Source organism: Melopsittacus undulatus, chromosome 8, assembly GCF_012275295.1.
Source record: "Melopsittacus undulatus isolate bMelUnd1 chromosome 8, bMelUnd1.mat.Z, whole genome shotgun sequence".
In the NCBI taxonomy this organism is placed as follows: Eukaryota; Metazoa; Chordata; class Aves; order Psittaciformes; family Psittaculidae; genus Melopsittacus; species Melopsittacus undulatus.
Window position 1 is genome coordinate 1,430,239 of NC_047534.1, and position 21,285 is coordinate 1,451,523.

The following is a 21,285-nucleotide window of genomic DNA, read 5'->3' on the forward strand; positions in this document are numbered from 1 at the left end:
CTCCTGAGGTCCTCATCCATCTGGTTCTGGGAATTTACACACTTGTTTCACCTTGAAAGCCTAATGCTGTTCCTTTCCTGTGCTGTTGCTCTGAATTCCCATCTAGGTACTGTATTTTCTGTTAGCTGCACTTACTCTGCTCTCATCCTCCAACAAGCCGTTGCTAAAGAAAACTCTATCTCCAGGCTAATGTTTATGAATGCCTTAAAATACAGCTCTGCAGACTGTGAGGATCCTGCTCCTCCCTGGTCATCCTCCCCCTCTCTTAAGCAATCATTACTTTTCAGAAAAGCTTGTATCATCAAATTACACATGGTTAGGGCTGTGAATTGGAACCTGCTCTCAAAAGAGGTACCTGGGTGATGCCACTGCTAGTATGAGGCTGCTTGAGGCTTCTTGAAAACAAAGAAGAGAAAGAAAGTACCACTTTTAACAGAAACTTTGACAAATAGAAGCAAATTTCCCTGTTACACACCAAGCATCCTGCTGCAAAAAACTGCATCCACATCAAGCTGTGCATATGAAATTAATCCAAGGCATAACCTTTAGCTCTACACTTGCACAATATTTTAGTGCCAAACTATAAATATTTGATCTGTTGCTCTTCTAAGCAAAATGGATTTGTTGTGCTCGTCTGCAGAGTTATCAACTATTCCAAAGTATATTTATTGCTGGCTAAATGACTTGAAAAGTGCCTTTTCCTTCTGATGTTATTAGGTGATATTTAGCGAGTAAATGTGGAAGTTTACTATCCTGAGCATCAAAATTAACCCTTTAGCTTGGAAAGGAAACATTTCCTGTCTGGCAACACACAGACCTAAGGACCAACCAAGGTATTTAGCATACACACTGCAGCCTGGTTAATTATATATGATTATGTTCCTTTATGTTTTGGGGTCACACTCAGCACTAAAATTCAGCTTCCATTTGCAATCACTAGAGAAATAAACCAGCATCCTTAAGTCATCAGCAAAGAATGATTCAATGCATTGGAAGAGTATTATAAAAACCTCTTTGCACAGCAAAATAAATTAATCTAAGCCCATGACTCACATACAACTGCAGTATGAGTTTTCAAAGTGATGATGGGTTGAAAACAGGCTTTGGTGAATGGTTGGAATATTGGCTTTTTAGCAATTCTTTGTTCTGCTGGCTGAGAACGCACACATCAAGAAAGCAGTAATTCCATAGGATCATGGAATCCCAGACTAGTTTGGGTTGGAAGGGACCTTAAGGCTCATCAAGTTCCAACCCCTGCCATGGGCAGGGATCCCTTCCACTGGAGCAGCTGCTCCAAGCCCCTGTGTCCAACCTGGCCTTGAGCACTGCCAGGGATGGGGCAGCCACAGCTTCTCTGGGCACCCTGTGCCAGCGCCTCAGCACCCTCACAGGGAACAGCTTCTGCCTCAGAGCTCAGCTCAGTCTCCCCTCTCTTGGGCAGGTTCAAGCCATTCCCCTTGGCCTGTCCCTACATCCCTTGTCCCAAGCCCCTCTCCAGCTTTCCTGCAGCCCCTTTAGGCACTGGAGCTGCTCTCAGGTCTCCCCTTCAGGAGCCTTTTCTTGTCCAGGCTGCCCCAGCCCAGCTCTCTCAGCCTGGCTCCAGAGCAGAGCTGCTCCAGCCCTCGCAGCAGCTCCGTGGCCTCCTTTGTACCCACTCCACCAGCTCCACATCCTTCTTATGTCGGGGATCACTGAGATTTATGTTGGTTTGTTCCAGATAAACTTCCTGGACCTAGTTTGAGATGGAGCACTAGTGGGAGTGTGTCATCTGACTGGTGTGAGCTTCCATTGCTGATGGAAGCTCTGCTGCACTGTGAAAGGACACGAAACCTTCAGTGGTTTCCCTCTTCACACACCCACTACTGTAAATACCACCTGAGAAGCAAAAGATGCCCCTGTGGGTGAGTTGCCAGGGATGCTGCCTGCCAGCAGCACACTGGATAAGAGCCAGTGCTTCGTTTCACCAGGAGTATCACACATGCTACAGGTGGGAAAAACACACTGGCACAAAGGAGTGAGTCCTCCGTGCTCCTGGCCTTGCAGGTAGCTGAAAAGCAGAAAGCACAAAGCCTGGTTGTGCCCAGACACTTTGTCTCCATGTTCCTTGTGATGAGTAATGTCACTTTTAGGGCTAATGATGCAGGTGTGTTTGTGCTCCTGTGCTGGCCATGCGCGGGGGGACATGCGTAATGGCACCGATGAGTGACACTCAAGACAGCACATTACTGCTGCAGCCTCCAGCTCATCTCCTGCTAATTGCTCTCCAAAATGATGCAGTTTGGACATAAAAACATTTTCAACAGTATCATTAATTCCAGAGGGGAGGGGGAACATTTCCTGCAGTGATTACAGCCACCAACCTCAGCCATTCCTCATTATTTAATAGCACCCCACCAAACACACTTTAAGGTTGATTATCAGAGAGATCTGTATTATCTGCTCAACTCTGGAGTGGGATGAACGGGTCTCTTTAGGAGAAAGTGTTACCTGTCACAGCCAAATTCATTTATCTGCTTTCCAAAATACTTATCAAACCTATTACTTAACTTATTTTAGAGCAGAGATGTTGTTGAATGATGCTGGTGCTGGACTAGACAACACCGTGGTACATTTTAATGAACTCTGCTATGTTTTCTGTGCTGCTTTGTCCTAAAATGATCATTTATGCCTCAAAGAAAATGAGGAGCATCTTTTAACTCAAGTAACAAGGAATTCGGTGTGTGTGGGGGGGAAGCAGATTTGAATGATGAGGATTGTCCTTACCGTCCTAAGGAATAGCAAGGATAAGCTGCTTGTCCCATCCTGAGCAAGCCACAATGTGCCCAAGCACATCCTTGGAATTTACTGTATGTTTTAATGTGTCACTCAATGTGGTTTGTCTCCATTCTCCTTCCTAAAAACTGTAGTTTATGCTCAGATGGTTTGTCTTTAAGGGTTCTCATGTCATGCCAATGAGTAACCTGAGCACTGACCGGCTCCACGGAAGCTCAGCGAGCTGGAATCCTGCTGTGCTCACCCTGTAGCACCAGCTCTGTGGGTCACAGGAGGCACCCCCCACAATGGGGTCATTCTGGCAGTCCTGGGACACTGGCAGCCGTTGACTCAGTGGCCAGGACTCCAGGACTGTGTGCTCAGCGGATGGTGACGTGGCACAACAGGAGCCTGGTGTTTCTGGAGCCTTTTTGGGTGGATCAGCAGCAGAACTTCCGTGTTCCACAGCGATCCGCGCTGGTTTTGCACACGGGGAAAGGAAAGTGGCTCCACGTCGGTCGTTTAGTGGGAATCTGGGAAAGAACAAGGTGGGAGACCTTGAAGTTTGGAAAACTGTGTCCCTTCCTCTGTGCTGCCCCCAAACGAGCTTTGTGCTTCTCTCCTGTACTTCCAGGGGAGCATGGCTGCTGAGGCGCTGCCAGCGCTGTTCTCCATGCTCCTGGAGCACCCTCTTCTGTTTAAGGAGCTGCAGTTCGCATCTCCCACCCCAGCAGCAATACAGAGACCTTTCAAACACAAAACCAACCCGCAAAGCGTGTGCAGGAACATACATTTATCTCCCAACTAATGGGGTATGTCAATGATTAACTCTGGTTCCACTTCACTCTCTGAAAGCTCAGAGAGCAGTGCAGGTACTGGGTGTGTGAATCACCACGGGCTGTGCAGCACAGGTTGTGTTCTGACTGTACCAACATGGGCAGAGGCCATTTGTGGTGCTGCTCTAATGGGTGAAACATCACAGACTCCTGGAGTGGTTTGGGTTGGAAGGGACCTTAAAGTTCCTCCAGCTCCAACCCCTGCTACGGGCAGGGACCCCTTCCACTGGAGCAGCTGCTCCAAGCCCCTGTGTCCAACCTGGCCTTGAACACTGCCAGGGATGGGGCAGCCACAGCTTCTCTGGGCAACCTGTGCCAGCGCCTCAGCACCCTCACAGGGAACAGCTTCTGCCTCAGAGCTCAGCTCAGTCTCCCCTGGGGCAGGTTCAAGCCATTCCCCTTGGCCTGTCCCTACATCCCTTGTCCCAAGCCCCTCTCCAGGTTCCTGCAGCCCCTTTAGGCACTGGAGCTGCTCTCAGGTCTCCCCTTCAGGAGCCTTCTCTTGTCCAGGCTGCCCCAGCCCAGCTCTCTCAGCCTGGCTCCAGAGCAGAGCTGCTCCAGCCCTCCCAGCAGCTCCATGGCCTCCTCTGGCCTCGCTACCCCATTTTCCACTGTTTCAGGTACACTTTTAAACAGGCTTTATCCCAACGCATCTACAGGACCCCAACCCCATCACATCCCCTCCGTCCAAAGCACCTTGTACCGGTCACGGCACCTGGGGTCCGCCTCCGCCAGAGGGGAGACCAGCGACACCCTGCTAGAGCGACTCCGCGCGGGGGGCGCTCCAGGCGCCGCTCTCTATGGTCGAGTGCCTCCAGCTCTATGGCTCGGGCTGGCGGACCTGCGCTGACGTCAGGAGGCGTGGCGAGGGGGAGCGAGGCGCCGCTCTAGGCGGAGCGTCGCTGCTCAGCCCAAGCCGGCTGAGGCCTCGTCTCTATGGTGTCTGAGCCGAGCGCCGCTCTAGGCGTGCCTCTCGATGGTGCCGGCTGTTGCTAGGCGGTGCGGGGCCTAGGCCTCGGCGGACCGGCGCCGCCATGGCCGCCTCGGCGGGCCCGGCGGACGGGCCGTGCGTGCTGTGCTGCGGGGAGCTGGACGTGGTGGCTCTGGGCCGCTGCGACCACCCCATCTGCTACCGGTGCTCCGTGCGGATGCGGGCGCTCTGCGGAGTGCGGTACTGCGCCGTGTGCCGGGAGGAGCTGGCCCAGGTGAGGCCGCCGGGACCGGGGCCGGGGCGGACTCTGTGGGGAGCGGGGCTTGGATCCGGGGCACCGGCGGCTGTAGAAGGCACCGAGGGGAACGTGGAGCGGGGGGGAACGTGAGGTTATCGCTGCCGGCTCCGTTCCCCTCTCGTTCGGAAGGGACGGGAGAGGGTCCGGGGCAAAACATGAAGGGAACAGCGTTTAAAGGGGGTGTTGAGGTGTTTACTAAGGGGGTTTGCTCTGCGGATCCCGGGTGACTGTCACCCAGCCCCGTTCCTGACTCGCTGTTGAGCGCTGGGAACAACGCACGTTGCCTCGCCTCCGGTCCCTGTTGGCCTGAGCTGGAAAAGGGGTTTCCCCTCGGTCCCAGCATTCCTGATGGATTCGTTCAGGGCAGTCGCTCCCATCGGTGTGGATGGAGCGGAGGAGTCGGCAGTGAGCAGCGTGAGGGAAAGTTGTTTGAGGTGTTTGTGTAAGATCCTCGTGGGTGGGTTTGGGTTTGCAGGAGTAATGTGGAGAAAAACCCTTTTAGGAGGAACAGGATTGGTCCTGGCGCCGAGTGAAACCCATTGAGATGGCTTAGGAAGGGAAATACCCCACATACATCAGGGGAAGTGGGGCTTTTCCCTTAACCCCTCCCCAGCTGAGCTGTTTGCTTGGGCTGCTTCTTGTGTTGGAGGGGCTGAAGATGCTCAGCCTTTGTGGAGGCCAGAGGGGTCAATGTGGTTTTTAGCCTGAGCTTGTGGGCATTAGATAGCCTTTGAGTCCAGGAAGATGCTCATGGAAGCGGTTTTATCTCTGCTCTGCTTCTCCCATCTGATGAAGAGCAAGGAGTGAGGTTGCTCTTCATTCTGAAGCCTGCTTGGTGCTTGGTACTCCTGAGAGCTTGGCAGTGCTGTGTCTGAGCCTGAACTTGGGTCATTGAGCCACCTGTGCCCTCCTTTATGACCGGTTTAACATGATCCTGCTCTCATGGACCTAGAGGTCATTTCTCATGGTGCTGCTCTTTTATCCCCATTGTCTCTAAGCGCTGATCTGATGTTGTTCTCCCTGCTCACCCTCTGCCCCAAGGAAAGAAATCAAAGGTAGGGAGTGTATAAATCCTATCAAAACTGCTATTAAATGGACTGAATGTATTTGAAGGACCTAAAACCAGGTCTTTGAGTTTGCACAGTGTGCGTGGAGTTTGCAGAGGCAAGGAGCAACACTACCAGGTCTCGGTGGTGCTGTACAGAGCAGCATAGCCCCAGTGGGTGAAGCCACAGCAGTGTCCGAAGGAGATGTAAGGATGAAGATGAGCACAGGCTGGGATGGAGAAGAAAGCAGGATCTACCTGTTATGGTAATAGGTGCTTTCAGGGATGCATAATCATGGCAGTGACGTGAGCAAGGGTTATGTGTTGACCTGTAAACTCCTGTGTGCTTGGCTCAGGCTGGGAGGACCCGTCAGGAGGTGTGTGAGGCTGTTCTTGGAACTGCTGTAGGGAACAGTGTTGGGTTCTGGTGGTGAAACCTCCTTTTCAGCGATCCATTCCAACTGCAAAGGAGGTTTGGTTAAAGCACTTAGGTAGGTTTAGTTGTCATGTATCCAGCAAACTGAAACTTGGGTTCCCTGTATTTGAAGCCTGATGTTTCAGCACATTGGGTGCATTATTTTGGCTTTGTTAACTTAAAATTAGCCCAACTGTAAAACAAGCTTTTCAAAGCGCCACAAAACAAGACACCATAGGCTTGTTCCATGATATTTCACTCCAACAAGGGTTGAGGAGTGACTTAACAAGACTGAACTACACGTGTATTGTACAACTGGATGCTTTTGTTAAGGTTGTATCTCTAGAGTAACAGTGGTTACTGTAAGGGCTGAAAGGTGCATCCTGCATCCATGTCTCAGCCTTTCTGAGCTACTGCAGGTAACTCCAGCTCTGTCAGCACTGCTGCTGCTATGCCAGCAGTTCCCAAAGTGGGAACGTGCACCGGAGCAGATGAGCAGCTTCAGAGGAAGGGTGAGATGCTGTAATGGCTGCAGTGTGAGACCTGAGCTGTGGGAGCAGCTGTGAGCGAGCAGGTCCCCTTTGGAGGGGTATGGGTTTGTCCTGGGTTTGGTTGGGATAGGGTACATGGAATTCCTAGTGCTGTGTTTGGGCTTAGTCTGGGAGCAAGGCTGAATAACACCAATGGTGTAGTTGTTGCTTACCCTGACCAAGGACTTCTCAGTGCTTATGCCCTGCCAGTGAGGAGGGGCACAAGAACCAGAGGGTGGCAGAGCCAGGACAGCTGACATGAGCTAACTGAAGGGGTATTCCATAGCACAGCACATCAGGCCCAGTACAGAAACTGGTGGGAGTTGGCTGGGGGCAGCTGATCCCTGTTTGGGGACTGACCGGGCATCAGACAGTGGGTGGAAAGCAATTGTGCTGTGCGTCACTTGTTCACCTTGGCTTTGATTGCTCTTTCTTTTTGTTATCTTATTATATTCTTCTTTATTTTGGTTATTAAACAGTCCTTACCTCAACCCATGGGGTCTTTTTGGATCCTTCCCCCATCTCACCAGTGCAAGGCAGTGGTACTCACTTGCCAGCTAAACAGTGTCAGTGGTACAGATAGTTTGGGAAGTGATGTAGTGTTTTGTTTCTTGCTTTCCTGGCAGCTAAGGGAAGCAGGAGCAGTGATCTCCCTGTCAGACCCTGGGTAATGTCACTCCTCACACACTGTTGGTTCGTGGGTTATCTCCTACCAGCAGGTAGAGGGGAGCTGACTACGGGGCTCCTGGCAGCACTCACTGCAGAAGGGCTTGAACTGGTTGAAGATATTTCCTCACAGCACCACTACAGTGGCTAAAACCGACCATAAAAGTGTTTCCTAACCTGGTTCAAAATCCAAAGCCCAGCCCAGTCCAATCCACTGTCGTGGAAGCTGGCTCCTTGCTGGAAGTTGATAAGGAGCCGTCACGGTGGCTTTGCTGCCAGCAGGGGGGACAGCAGTAACTGGGGTGGTGATGACAACCAGCTGGGACTCACCCAGAGCTCTGCAGGTGCCATCCAAGCTTCAGGCTGGAGCAGGTTCTTGACAAGGAGAGTTTGTGCTGAGGGGTTTATCCAGCCCCCAAAGGCTGCAGCCCCAGTGAGCTCCCACTGATGCTGTGCTGCCTGTTCTGTCCTGCAGGTTGTCTTCGGACGGAAGCTCACGTCCTTCTCTACAATAGCACTTAACCAGCTGCAGCATGAGAAGAAATACGACATTTATTTTACAGATGGAGATGTTTATGCACTGTACAGGTGAGTCCTGGCATCCTTCCTGTAATCTGTCCCTGCAGCAGCATATTCTGGTCTGCATTACGTGGCAGAAAACACGTGATATAGAGAACAGTGTGGGTTTGTTTTGTGGGACTGGAGCGGTGACACATAGCACAGGGACAAGAGGCTGGAGCTGCTCAGTCAGTGGGAATGCTCAGTTCCATGGGTGGCAAAGGGAGCAGCTCCTCAGGGCTGGAGTGTTGGATTCACTGACATGTTGCTCTGTCAACAATAATTGCTTTTTGTTCCTTTAGCAAGAGCAAACTTGCTGAAAGGCTTTTCCTGCCTCACATGGCTGCTGTGGGAAGCAGTGAAACCTGAATTGCTGTTAGGTAGACTCACAGAAGCACAGGCTGGTTTGGGTTGGAAGGGACCTTAAAACACAGCCAGTTCCAGCCCCCTGCCAGTGCAGGGGAATGGGGTCTGCCACTGAGCCCTGCGACCTCAGCTCTTGGTGGGAATCACTGTGGGGTTTTTGTTTGTTCCCCCCATCCTTTTCTATTCATCTCTCCCCACGGTATTCTTCAGCTTCTGGCAGCAGAAAGGGTAATTAAACTGGATGTGAGTGTTGTGTGTATCAGTCAGATCTTCAGGGGCTTGTTGCACACACTCCAGTGTGTTATTTACCCTGTGACCACTCAGCTCTTCTCTTACTGCTCAAGCCTCTGTGTAATTTGGTTCTGTTCTGTTCTTGCTGCATGACAGAGTATTCCTGGAATAAGCAGGTCACTAACCTCATTACCAATTGCTGGGAGCTGCAAAAACACAGCCTCTGCCACTGAGGCAACATTGGGTTTTTGCTACAGGTATGGGGTTGCTGAGAGGGAATTGGATCATTTCTAGGAAATCTTTCTTGTCCCTTAGGAAGCTGCTGCAGCACAAATGCTCCTTGTGTCCAGATGTGAAGCCATTCAACACCTTTGCAGATCTGGAACAGCACATGAGGAAGCAGCATGAACTCTTCTGTTGCAAACTCTGTGTGAAACACTTAAAGGTGAGATAATTCTGCTTCAACATGTGGGAAGGAGGGATGCTTCTGTGTACAACCTGCAGGAGTCCTTTGGGGGGTGGGAAGAAGGGAATGGCTGAACAGCACCCGGAGTTTCCTTTGTCTGCCTGCATGAGGCCAATTGCTTTGGTTTATGTCTGTCTTGTTCCATAAATGGATTAATGGAGAAGGCCTGGAGGTTCTCAATGCATTGAATGTTAAATTAAACCCAACCATATTCAAAACCTTCTGATGCTGGCTTCTCTCCACATGTAAATAACAAACCCCAGTGGTGTGGTGGGAAGTTAATCCTGACTCATAGGCAGACTTTATCCCAACTCTAATGGTAGAGATCTGATGCCTGTTCAGAGTTATACTTATCACAACTTTAGGTGCTAAAACTGTAAGTGAAGGAAGTATTTGGTGCCAATTCAGGAAGCAGAATGTACCATGGAGTGATGGATTGATTTCTCAGATCAAAGTCAATGTGGCATTCACAGTTAGAGCCTGGACAGGATGAGAATCCATCTCACTGCTTTAATGAAAGATAATTCTATTTCATTGTTGTATTTATTTGGTCAGAGCAAATTTTCTGTATCTTGTTGGCTTGACTGGGAAATGAAACTCGCTGTTGCCTGCAATTGAGGTCTCTGTGCACACACAGAATGGGACCAGGAGCTGCTTTAAATGTATTTTACAACCTGCTGAAGATAAAACAGTTACAGGAAAGCTGAATTCTCAGTGGCTGAAAAGATGATGTGTGTTGAGCCTCAGAACTGCTCATTGTGCCATCACCATCAGCATCCTTTCTTCTTTGTCTTAATCCCACCCAAATTTCCCTGGGAAGGGCTGGTGTTACATCACCAGGTGATACCTTTTCCCAGTCCCAAAGTCAGAATTCCACTTAGAGTGGAACCTAGAGTGGGTTTTGTACTTCTGAATTACACATCAGACAAAGGCAACAGCTACTGCTAAATGAATTCTGGGACTGGTAACCTCTGTGTCTAATAGCTGTCAGCATTCCTTAGTGTGGGAGGAGGGAATTTCATGCATGAATGCATATATTTAGAATTCATGACACATGGGGTTGTGTGTTTTCTTTGAAACCAATTCAATATCAACTCAGGGAAGTGCCTTTATCCTGCAGTGCCACAGTTGGTTTATGCCAGAGCCGAGCTGTAGTTTGCTGCTAGAAGGGACAGGAACCAGAAGTGATCAGGGGTTCTTTTTCAGTGGATTGATTTGCCTCTTTCCTGTGGTCCTGCAATCACTGGAGCTAATCCAAGGGAAGTGCTCAGGGGAGGGCAAGACCACTCCGTTGGGGTGCAGTGTCCTTTGAGCTCAGGTGCTGAGGTGTTTCCATGGGCAGCTGAAGCAGCCAGCACTGAGAACACCTTTGTCATTGAGAACTCACAAACTGGGGTAGAACTTGGTTTAATTCCAGTGTGTTGCAGAGATTCTTCTTTCACAGATAAAAAGAAGCTCTTGACACTCGAGCAAAGCCAAGTAAAGCTTTTCCCAGAGCAAGTCACCAGCTCTTGTCCAGGCAAGGGATAAAGGAGGTTCTGTTCTCAAGGCTGTCTTGATCTTTCTGGCATCTTCAGAACGCATCCTACCAAAATAGCTCGTGTGTTGGTAGGGACAGAAGGTTGGTTTGGGTGATAACACAAGGTTTGCTCCCTGTATCCTTCGCATGGAGCTATCTTGGGGTAGTTGCCATGTGAGGGAAGTAAAACAGCTCACTTGTGGTTTATGGGCTTTTTTAGTTCAAATATGCAAAGCACTGCGTGTTTATAAAGACATATTTAGGAGTTTTCCCCACCAGAGATTATAATTTAGTTTGCTGCATTATGTTAATACAGCAGAAGGAATGTGAAAGGGGAAAAGATGAACCAGGTCCAATTCCAGTCATCAAACTGAAAAGCAAGTTGGATTTGATCTGGATCTGTCACTTGAGTTTTGTTTCCTGTTCCCTGAAAGTTTGAGGTATTGGTTGGCAAATTGCATCCTTCTGAAGGGAATCATCTACTCCAGCAAGCAAACAGGTTGTGCACAGCCCAGCTTGTTCCAGTTAGGTCTCTGTTCCCAAGAAGTAATACATTCTATTTCTATACATATCTGTTCCCAAGAAGTAATACACAGTAATACATATCTGTTTCTCCAGATCTTTACGTATGAACGGAAATGGTATTCCCGAAAGGACCTGGCTCGCCATCGGATCCATGGGGATCCGGATGACACCTCCCACCGCGGGCACCCTCTGTGTAAGTTCTGTGATGAGCGGTACCTGGATAACGACGAGTTACTGAAACACCTCAGGAGAGATCACTACTTTTGTCATTTCTGTGACTCCGATGGTGCTCAGGAATACTACAGGTTCGTGCAAGAGCTTGTTCCTCTTCCTGCAGCTTAAATATTGAGGGAAAATTGCTTGGATCTGCTTTGAATTTGGGGGGAAAGAAGTGCTTGGAGATGGAGGGCAGGAATGCGAGCAGGTTGGCTGCAGTCTCTCTTGTTCCTCAAACCAACAGCACTCACTTTGTGTCTATCCATGTTTTGAAGTTGGCTTTGTTAATGTTAAACATAAAAAGCTGCGTTTTGCAGCATGGCAGCAGCTGTCTGCAGCTTAGTGTGTTAACTCTAATGCTCCACAATTCAATGCAAACCAGGTAGAAGCTTTCTTGTATGAAGCACATCCCTTATGTGCAGCTGGATGCGATGAGTATCAGCCAGTAGGTTCAGGTTAACTTCTGGGATCATGCATTAGGGTCTGTGTTCACTGTACACAAGTGGTTGTAGTTGAAAGCTTGTCTGTGAATAAAGAAAGACCCAACCACCATGATGTCTTCACCTTATAAGAGGGGCCATACAGCATCCATAGAGCGTGTTGGGAAGGTTGAACTCGGCCTCTTCTCTTCCCAGCGATTACGAATACCTCCGGGAGCACTTCCGTGAGAAGCACTTCCTTTGCGAGGAGGGCCGGTGCAGCACGGAGCAGTTCACCCACGCCTTCCGCACCGAGATAGACTACAAAGCTCACAAAACAGCCTGCCACAGCAAGAACAGGGCAGAGGCCAGGCAGAACCGGCAGATAGACCTGCAGTTCAACTACGCTCCTCGGCACCAGAGGAGGAACGAGGGTGAGTGGGGATGAGCTTTGAGGGGTTTTCAAGGACATCTGGTGGATGGTTCTGTACAAAGAGTGTGGGCAAGTCCTGGGACAGCATCCTCAGAGGTTGTGGAGTTGGTCCTTGAAGAAGAGCCCTTGGCAGTCTCATGTTGTGTCAGAGCTGGCCTTGCTCTGGGCAAGGGGATGGAGCAGGTGACACCAGAGGTCTCTTCCTACCGGAATTGTTGCAGTTTTTTCCCCCTTTTGTGGGTTTAATGAAGATACATCATTTTAGGAAAACTGCTGACTTCCTGCTCCAGTTTGTAATTATATTAATGACTTCTGTTACATTTAACATAAACTTCGTGATGAATGTAGACCATGAGGGCAGAGTAGCGTACCCACTTAGGTGTGCAGAGATCAATAGATACATAACTTCTTTGTGGAGCTGTATACAGAGAGCTGCATAAAACCAAAATTACTCAAAACTCACCTCACAGGTTACAATAAACCCATATAATGCAAACTGTATTGTAATGCAGCAATCCTGAAGGCTATACAGCCTGCTTAGTCATCAGAAAGAAATCAGGATAGACTTGTTTGTACTGGTGTAATTCTGCTTTTTTCAGGTAGGGTGTGATGCTCCGATTAATAACTGAGTTAATGCCCAGATTCATAACTTTTATGCCCAGAGAAATAGCTGAGAGTGATCAACCATCCCGTCTGTTTAGGTGTTGTAAGTGGAGAGGACTATGAAGAAGTTGACAGGTACAACAGGCAGGCGAGGTCAGCCAGGTTGGGTGGCCGAGGAAGCCAGCAGAACAGAAGAGGCAGCTGGAGGTACAAGAGGTGAGTAGTGCAGTGTGTGTTTTACTTACCCATTAACAATGTTTGGGTGCACCAGTAGGGAGGGAGTGAGTACAAAATTCAGAGGCCTCCCTATTGAATCCTTAGCTGAGAGCAGAACTCCCTTTCAGTCTATACCTGCATGTTGACTGCGTGCTTGGTCCAAGCAGATTTACTTTGTGCTTTATACATACTGCACATCTAGCCTTCTTTTTCTGACTGGCTCATTACTGGTGATTTCACTGGTGGAGAAAGTCCATCTCTAACCACTTGTATGTCAGTGTCACGTGTGGATCGTGCATGTGTGAAGTGTTCCTGACAAACCATGTTTCAGAGAATTACTGTGGCCTATGAATACGATTTCATGTCTGAAAACGAATGGGAGAGATGGGTATCCACAGGTACTGTTGCTCAGTTCACCCCAGTTTCTTCTGGCCTGGATTGTTATTAGCACATGTAGAAGGTTGTAAATCCAGGGGGTGAGTGCTTCCTGTCTCACCCGTTGGTGCTACGGTGGTTGGAGTCAGTGGGCTTGTTTGAGCCTTCTCAGGCCCTGCACCAGAGCTGACTGGAAAGGTGAGAGCTGGAGTGAAACAAATGCTTGGTGATACTTAATGTCTGACCAAGAAAATCTGCCCTGTCCTGCAGGGAAGAGGAAGACAGAGACATTGCAGCTGCAGTCAGGGCCTCTGTGGCAGCCAAACGGCAAGAAGAGAGAAAACGGGTGGAGGACAAGGAGGACAGCAGCAGTAGAGGTAGAAAGGAGGACGTGAGGGATTCTGAGGTGCTCAGCTCCAAACGTGTGCCAAAGTCTTCAATCGATGCTACAGGTTAGTGTGGAACACATTGTGCAGTGGGATGGGTCTGGAGATCAGCCTGGTGAAAGCAGGAAATGCCATGCAGGGTTCTCTGAAGCTGGTGGATGTGGATAGAGCTATGCAGAAGCTTAATCCAACAACATGGAATTGTGGTGGAATTGTCCAAGTGGGCTGGGATTCCTGCAGCAGGTTATCCTTGAAGTGGAGCTGGGTAGGAATCTCGGATGCAGTTAATGTCCAACAGTATGTGTGATGTTCCATCCCAATCAATATAGTAAGAATTGCCATTTCCTCCTCTAGCATGTAAGAAATGATTTATTGTGATGCTTGAGCTGAGTTTCTGCCTTTTTGAGAACAAGTTACTGCCAGTAAAGGTTTATAACTGATGAAACCAAACCTTTAACTGGTTTGACCCATATCCAGTTTGCCTCAAATAAATACAGCACAGTGGTGTTTTGATGTTAGTGTTGCTCCAATGCATTTACCACTGGTTTGTTGTTCCTATGCCAGGATTTCATTTAAAGATTATATGCTTTAAGTATGGGCCGAGAGCTCTCTGGTTAATGGTGCAGCTCAGCTGGGGATGACAGGCAAGGCTGTCTCTGCCAGTGGCCCGTCCAGCCTCTGCTGTGTGCATGTTACCAGTCTGCAGTCCACAGCACAGGATTTGGATTCTAAGGCAAATCTAAATGGGAATGGGTTATGTTTCAATATAAAATGACTGTCCAGGAGCTAATTGCTGAACAGCTTGGGCACCTGTACAGCAGAGCTGTGATGGACTGCTCCAAGGAGCAGCTTTCCAAACAAAGGAGCATTGGCATCCATCAGATGGAGCACTGAGGCTCTGATGAACATCTTGACTGTGCAGGCAGCTGAGTGCTCACCGCTGGCAGAGGTGAGGAGCAGGAGTGCTGGGGAATTGGCTTCTTGGTCTGTAGAAGGTTCCCTCACAAAGCACTTGGTTGATACGAGCCCTTTGCTCATGTTAAGTAGCATGAAAGCTGCAGCCAGGACAGGGTGACATAATGGTGAATGCATTTAATTGAAGGAAGTGGTGATGCACGGATTGAAATTGTTCCTTTGGAATGTCACCATTAATGACATCACCAGCTGCTGAAAATAGGACTTGTTAATGCTGCTGTCATGTTCATTGATAGCTTCCCCTCCGAAGTGAATGGGTTTGAGTTGAAAATGTCTCTTTGCTCTTTCTGTCCATGTTCCAAAAGAAGCAGCTGCTAATGGTGCTTTAAGCCGGGATGACTTCCCAGCCATCGGTTCAGCAGCGGGACCTCTACAAGGGTAAGTCTGGGCAAGGCTACAGCCAGGAGAAAGCAGATTTAGAAACTTCCTGGTGTTGAGCACTTCAGGAGAGAGTAATTGTACACAGCACATAAAGCACAAATGCTTCCCCCCTGCCCTGGTCCCCTTCTGCCTCGGGCTGTTCTGTGCTGGTCACCCACATGAATGCCAGCACTTGTTGCTTCCGTTCATGGCTTGATCTTTTGGTGGTGGGAAGTTCTCTATGTTCTCCATTCCAGCCAGTGTAACACTGTAGCTTATCTTGAAGGAGTTAAGATTCCTCACCTTCTGGAAGGGGTGATGATGAGAGCAGTGTCTCTGCAGGATGTGGCGGCTCAATTGCGCCTGTTTGTACAGCTGTGTGGTCAAGGTGAGGTGTGCTCTCATGGTGCTGGTGACCCAGCAGGAGGACACCCATTCCAGACACTGTTCAAACGTAAGCCTGAGCACATTTGCATCCTGTAACATTGGGTCAGTTGTGCTCCCCCCAAGTGATAGAGGAAGGGCACAGAGGTCTGGAGCTGCTGTCGGAGTGGTGCTGTCTCTGCAGCACTGGTGTAACAGGATGTGCTCTTCCTCTCTTACAGCTCTTCCCAGCCAGCAGTGGTTAAACTTAAAGAGGAAGATTTCCCAAGCTTGTCATCCTCTGCAGCACCCACCATCTCTTCTGGGATGTCTTTGACCTATACAACGACTGCAAAGAAAGCAGCTTTCCAAGAGGAGGATTTTCCAGCTCTGGTGTCCAAAATGAGGCCTAACAATAAAACAGTAACTAACATTACATCTGCGTGGAACAATGGCTCTAGTAAGAGTGTGGTCAAAGCCATCAGTAACCCCTGTGTAAATCAGACAGCCAAAAAACCCTCCTCCTCCTTGAACAGCACTAAAGGAAGTAAGAAGAGCAATAAACTCCCGCAGTCAGATGATGAAGACAGCGGTAGTGGCCTGACAACCCAGGAGATCAGAAACACACCGACCATGGTTGATGTGTCGTCCTTGCTGGCAGCTTCTACCTCACAGACCTTTACAAAAGTGAGCAAGAAGAAGAAGGTGGGGGTTGAGAAGCAGAGCCCATCGTCCCCACGCCTGTCACAGGACACAGCCTTCCCCAAGGCATCCACTGAAAAGCTGCCAGAAGCAGAGCAGACCTCAAGTGCATCATCCTCTGCTCTTCCCAACCCTGACAGACCCACAGCCGTCGTGAATGGTCACTCAGAGAAGCCATTAGTGGTCTGTAGTACACCCAAAGAGCCCCCTGGCCTTAAAAAGCCCACAGTGACTAACAAATGCCCTTTACCTCAGGAAGACTTCCCAGCTCTTGGGAGCTCAGGATCAGCCAGAATGCCCCCACCACCAGGTAAGCACCCCAGGGCATGGTGAGCTTTGCTTGGAGGTAGGTGAGAGAAGAGTGGGATGTGGATGAGATACAAAGTGTTCCTCCTGGCTCTGTGTGAGGAGCAGCTCTGCCACCATGTCTAGGTCAGGCTTTGAAGTTAAAAAGGCAGCCTGGGGGACATAGAAGAGCTTGGATGTCCTCTGTGAATCATGGTTGAAGCAGTGGCAGTGGTGGGAGACTCTGAGGTGTCTGCTCTCTGGGAGTGCTCACACATGAGCAGCCTTTACCTGTCACTGCTTTCTGAGTCATGACAGACACATCTGTGCTGCTCTGCTTCACCAGCGAGGCTGGAAGCCCTGCAGGCAAAGGGCATCTCAGTGCCTGTGACCAGTGCCTGCTGGCACTTGTCACTTGGCTGCCTTGGTCACCTTCCTTCTGTGCTTGCAGAGCTTTCATGCCCTTGCTATAATCACGTAGAGCTGGAGTAACCCAGCATCAAATGTGACTTGTACAATGGTTGTGATGAAAGCTGCCCATCAGGAGATGCTGTGTAGCTGTTCTGCCTGTGCTGCTCTGCAGTACTGCTACAACACACACTGCCTCGTGCTGGGGTGACTTCTGGAATCACTTCCCTAATGCAGAAGTGCTTTTTATTGTGAGTTTGGGGTTTTTGGTATTATTTTCTATTGAAAATGTAGATTAATACTTACAGCACTTTCCCTGCAGAGTACCAGGCACTGGGCAGTGCTCCTTGACCTGGCTGTTAAGGCAGCAGATTTCCACCTCTACTTCTCAGGTTTCTTCCAATAGAGATGCCTGCAGGGCTTAATCCTTCTGGAGAGTGCACCAGCCCACTGGAGGTGATTGTAGATGGTGGTGCTCTGACTTCTTGTCCTTCTCTGTTTTCATTTAGGCTTTAACACTGTGGTGCTATTAAAGAATCCTCCTCCACCTCCGGGACTGTCGGTGCCTGTTAGTAAACCCCCTCCAGGTTTTGCTGTTATTCCATCCACCAACATCACTGACCCTGTCACTACGTCTTTGAAAGAGTAAGTAGAAGTCCTTTGGGGTAGAGTTGCTTTCCACTTTACATCTCTGGTCCGTTCTGTGGGCTTCAAACAACACATGAAACACTGAGGGGGTTATTCAGAGCAGGACTTGACACAGGCCAAGGCTTCCTGATTCTCATTGGGAGTCCTGTGGCTGCTGGGGGCTGGATTCAGGAGAGCTGTGGAAAAGGAAGCATGGGCATTGTGTGGAGGCAGAGCTGAGGAGATGAAAACCTGCACAAAGGGGCAGCTCAGACCTGAGTCCTGTCTAGGTTTGAATATCTGCAGCTTCAGGGTATTTCTGAGCCTTTGCAGTGATTGTGTCTGAGGCTCAGGAGTGAGGAGGTGCAGCCCATTCTCCTTAGTGACCCCTAAATGCCTTCATTGCTTTGAGCTTTCCAGGAGCTGGTCTCTGCTGGGGTACAGAGATGAGTTAATGGGAAAAGGGATGGGGAAGGTTGGTGTGACTTTAATAGAGACATCTGCATTGATCTGTTCGGGTTTATTCATGGCGCAGTCTTTGTTGCTCCCATCTTTTAGTGACCCTCACTTACAAAGCTGCTACTCAAAGCTGTGTTAAACTTGCATTTGCAATACTCTCTCTAGGCAGAGCTGGAATCTGATAACAGTAATCCCACAGGATGCATTTCATTGTCCTCTTAAGGCAGCTTTGTGCTGCCAATAGCAATTGGAGGTGTAGTTGGGTGGAGAAAAGGGATACATCTTCTGCAAGAGAACAGCCATGTGATACATATCTTATGGATGTGCTTGGAGCAAGCTGCTCTAGTGGAAGCTGTCCATGCCCATGACAGGGGGCTGGAACTGGATGAGCTTTATGCTCCCTTTCAACACAAACCAGTCTGGGATCTTAGGAGCCTATATTATGTTCTATATCTTTGTATGACACGAAGCAATGTCAGAGACACTTCTGGTCTTCCCAACTCCAGGCCAAAACCCCGTCACGGGTCATACCTGATACCTGAAAACTTCCAGCAAAGGAACATCCAACTCATCCAATCCATTAAGGAATTCCTGCAGAGCGATGAGTCCAAGTTCAATAAGTTCAAAACTCACTCGGGGCAGTTCAGGCAGGTGAGTGAGCAAGGCTGGGACCTTCCTCTGGGCAAGGAGTGAATCCCACCGGCGCGTTCAGACATCCGTGGCTTTGGTTTTGAGGTGCTCTCATTAATCCAGCTCTGTTTCCACCCAAGGGTCTCATTTCTGCAGCCCAGTATTACAGAAGTTGCCGGGAGCTGCTTGGGGAGAACTTCAGGAAGATCTTTAAGGAGCTGCTGGTGCTGCTGCCGGACACAGCAAAGCAGCAGGAGCTGCTCTCTGCTCACAACGACTTCAGACTCAAAGAGAAGCAAAGCTCCAGCAAACCCAAAAAGAACAAAAGGAACGTTTGGCAAACGGACTCCAACTCCGAGCTCGACTGCTCCATCTGCCCGACGTGTCAGCAAGTGCTGACCCCGCAGGACGTTGGCACCCATAAAGCTTTGCATATGGAGGATGAGGAGTTCCCGTCCTTACAAGCCATCAGCAGGATCATCAGTTAGCTTTCCCGGTGACCAATAAAGCAGGCTCCGTCAGTGGAGGTGTGCTCCTTGGGATGAGGTTTGGCAGCGTGGCGCGGCCCAGAGCCGGTGCTGGATTAGTCACACGCAGGGAAACCACCGCTGGAGAGCCCTCGGTGTGCTCCACACATGCAAAGGGATCACTGGACTGCGCCGGAGCTGATGAGCAGCCAAAGTCTGAGCTTCCAAATGCCTGAGTAGAATTAGGCTCCAAGCGCCGGGTGGGCAGGAAGGGGTCACCTTCCTCCTGTAACATGCAATAGCTGGGAAAATACTCTCTGATCTGAAGACTGGCAGGGGACACAGTAGGGGAATGAGCATCTGGTTTGGGGGTTTCTTTCTTTATCTGGGGGCTCTGGGGAAGATTATGAATTACTGAAATAACAGACACAGAAGTGGCTTCCGTTACCATATCCTTTTCTTCTTGTGCTGCTTGTGTGACCACGAGGATCACAGCAGGCAGGGGCACAGAGGGGCAGAAGAGATGCTTCTCACTGGTGATGATGGCACCACAGCCACGTGAACAGCAGGAGCAAACCATTCCTGCCTGAAACCAGAATCCATTCTACTGCTTGAAGAGTGGGACTGATCAAGTGCTGAGCTGAAGGGGAAGATCTGAAGTTGCCTCTGCCCTTTTACCTCCCCTGTTCTTTACAGAATCTTCTTTTGTAGCACTGCATGTAGAGTATTGCTGAGGCTTTACCTCCTGTAAAGCCCTTCACAGTGATTTTATTTAACGACTGCCATGTTCCTCCTTTCTTGCCTGTATTAATGGTGGGAGCTCCAGACCACAGCGTGTTGGGCCATTAAATGCTGCTGATCACTCACCGTGTTCATCTGCAGTGCCTTGAAGTGCATTTCTCTGGTTCCAGTGCTCTGTGCTACCCAAGGATCATTTGTCCAGCTTGGCCCTGCCTTGGTGCCACTGCTCTGGAGCAGCTTTGCTTTCATTGCTCAGCATCCCTTAATCCCACCGCTCGCAGCCAAGAGGGGAATCTCTTCGTGCTCTGAAGTTCCTCCTCCTCCAGCAGCAGCAGGTACCAGGAGCCCTCCCTCTGTAGCTGTACCTCAGTGTCTGCCTCTGTCCCATCCCTCCAGACCAGGTTTAGTTCTTTATAACACATGGGAATAAAGATGAGATTAATTTATGTTAAGTTCTAGTGACAAAACACTGCTTTTCCTAAGCATCATGTCTATGACATTGAGCTTGGAGCATTCCAAGAGCTCCAGGAGGTTCTTGCCTTATCCTTGGTTGGTTTATTTTGCTTGCTGCAAAGTGCTTTTGGTTTCTTTCCTGGATAATTTAAGACTGTTTTGGATACCTGGATGTGCTGCATTCAGCACAGGGGCCCTGACATGGGCTGGGGAGGGCTCTTTGGCTGCATGAAACGCATGAGTGTGTGACAGGAGCTCTGCTCCCATTGCCTCCTTCACTTTGGGGAGTTCAAGGGAGCTTCTCTCACCTCTTCCCTTGCTTTCCAGTTCATTTCCTTGGCAGCAGCCACTATTCCCCCTTGGCTGTACCTTTCCCTGAGGATCAAGCTCCACTTGCCTTGCTCCTTGTGCTCACCTGATGAAATAAAAGATGACCACAGGTTGTTTTTTCCAGGCCGCTTCGATTGGGTTTTAAAGTCTTTATTGAAAATAAGTTGCAGTGGGTACACGGACACTGGAAATCCATCATCACAGCTTGTTCCCCCAAAAGATAGCTTTATATATATATATAATATATACAAAAGTTGTAAACATTTGTAACTTGGTTCCATACACTTGATACTACACCGCACATAGTGACAACTGCACCTCCAGGAAGCGGTCTGCTCATACAGAGGTATCTGCAACCCCAACCTGACAGCAGCAAACCCCGTTTGGCATCGGTCTGATAGGAAAGCTCTTGAGGAAGGAGAGGTGTAAGTGCCTCTTGCAGCTAAGGAGCAGCAGGTTGATGCAGTGAGGGCTGAGCCTGAGCCTCACTAAGGGTGGGAAGGGGTGTTCCATCACACACAGGTTCAGATGCTGTCTAGAGGAGCACAAGGAAGGAGCAGGAGCAGCCCTGGCTGCTCTCCCAACACACTTTGGGAAAGCAAAGGCTGGAAGGAAGCCTACAGATACCTACAGGAGCTTTTCCTGAGGGAAGGACTGAGCCCACCACAGTCATGATGTGATTTCCTAAGGACTGGACCAT

At 49.5% G+C, this 21,285-nt stretch overlaps 1 protein-coding gene across 2 annotated transcripts; it reads left to right on the forward strand.

Moving 5' to 3' along the window:
* The first annotated feature begins 4,491 nt into the window (after nt 1–4,491).
* Nucleotides 4,492–20,712, forward strand: ZNF598 (zinc finger protein 598, E3 ubiquitin ligase). Of its 2 annotated transcripts, none has more exons than XM_031045407.2 (12): nt 4,492–4,792; nt 7,948–8,060; nt 8,943–9,072; nt 11,231–11,442; nt 11,989–12,206; nt 12,907–13,024; nt 13,670–13,851; nt 15,069–15,138; nt 15,726–16,495; nt 17,388–17,523; nt 18,471–18,615; nt 18,735–20,712. In XM_031045407.2, exons 1-12 carry the CDS (start codon nt 4,622–4,624, stop codon nt 19,080–19,082), a joined length of 2,613 nt encoding a protein of 870 aa, XP_030901267.2. In that variant the 5' UTR covers nt 4,492–4,621; the 3' UTR covers nt 19,083–20,712. The 2 variants fall into 2 exon arrangements, with proteins under 2 accessions (XP_030901267.2, XP_030901266.2); XM_031045406.2 differs by having other exon boundaries at nt 4,493–4,792; nt 15,066–15,138.
* The last annotated feature ends 573 nt before the right edge of the window (nt 20,713–21,285 follow it).

Excerpts from the sequence above, each read along its gene's own strand:
- ZNF598 (XM_031045406.2), top strand. The coding sequence starts at position 4,622 with ATGGCCGCCTCGGCGGGCCCGGCGGACGGGCCGTGCGTGCTGTGCTGC. Across the intron at positions 4,793-7,947 it reads GCCGGGAGGAGCTGGCCCAG|GTTGTCTTCGGACGGAAGCT; the intron begins GTGAGGCCGCCG and ends TCTGTCCTGCAG. Across the intron at positions 17,524-18,470 it reads GTCACTACGTCTTTGAAAGA|GCCAAAACCCCGTCACGGGT; the intron begins GTAAGTAGAAGT and ends TCCCAACTCCAG.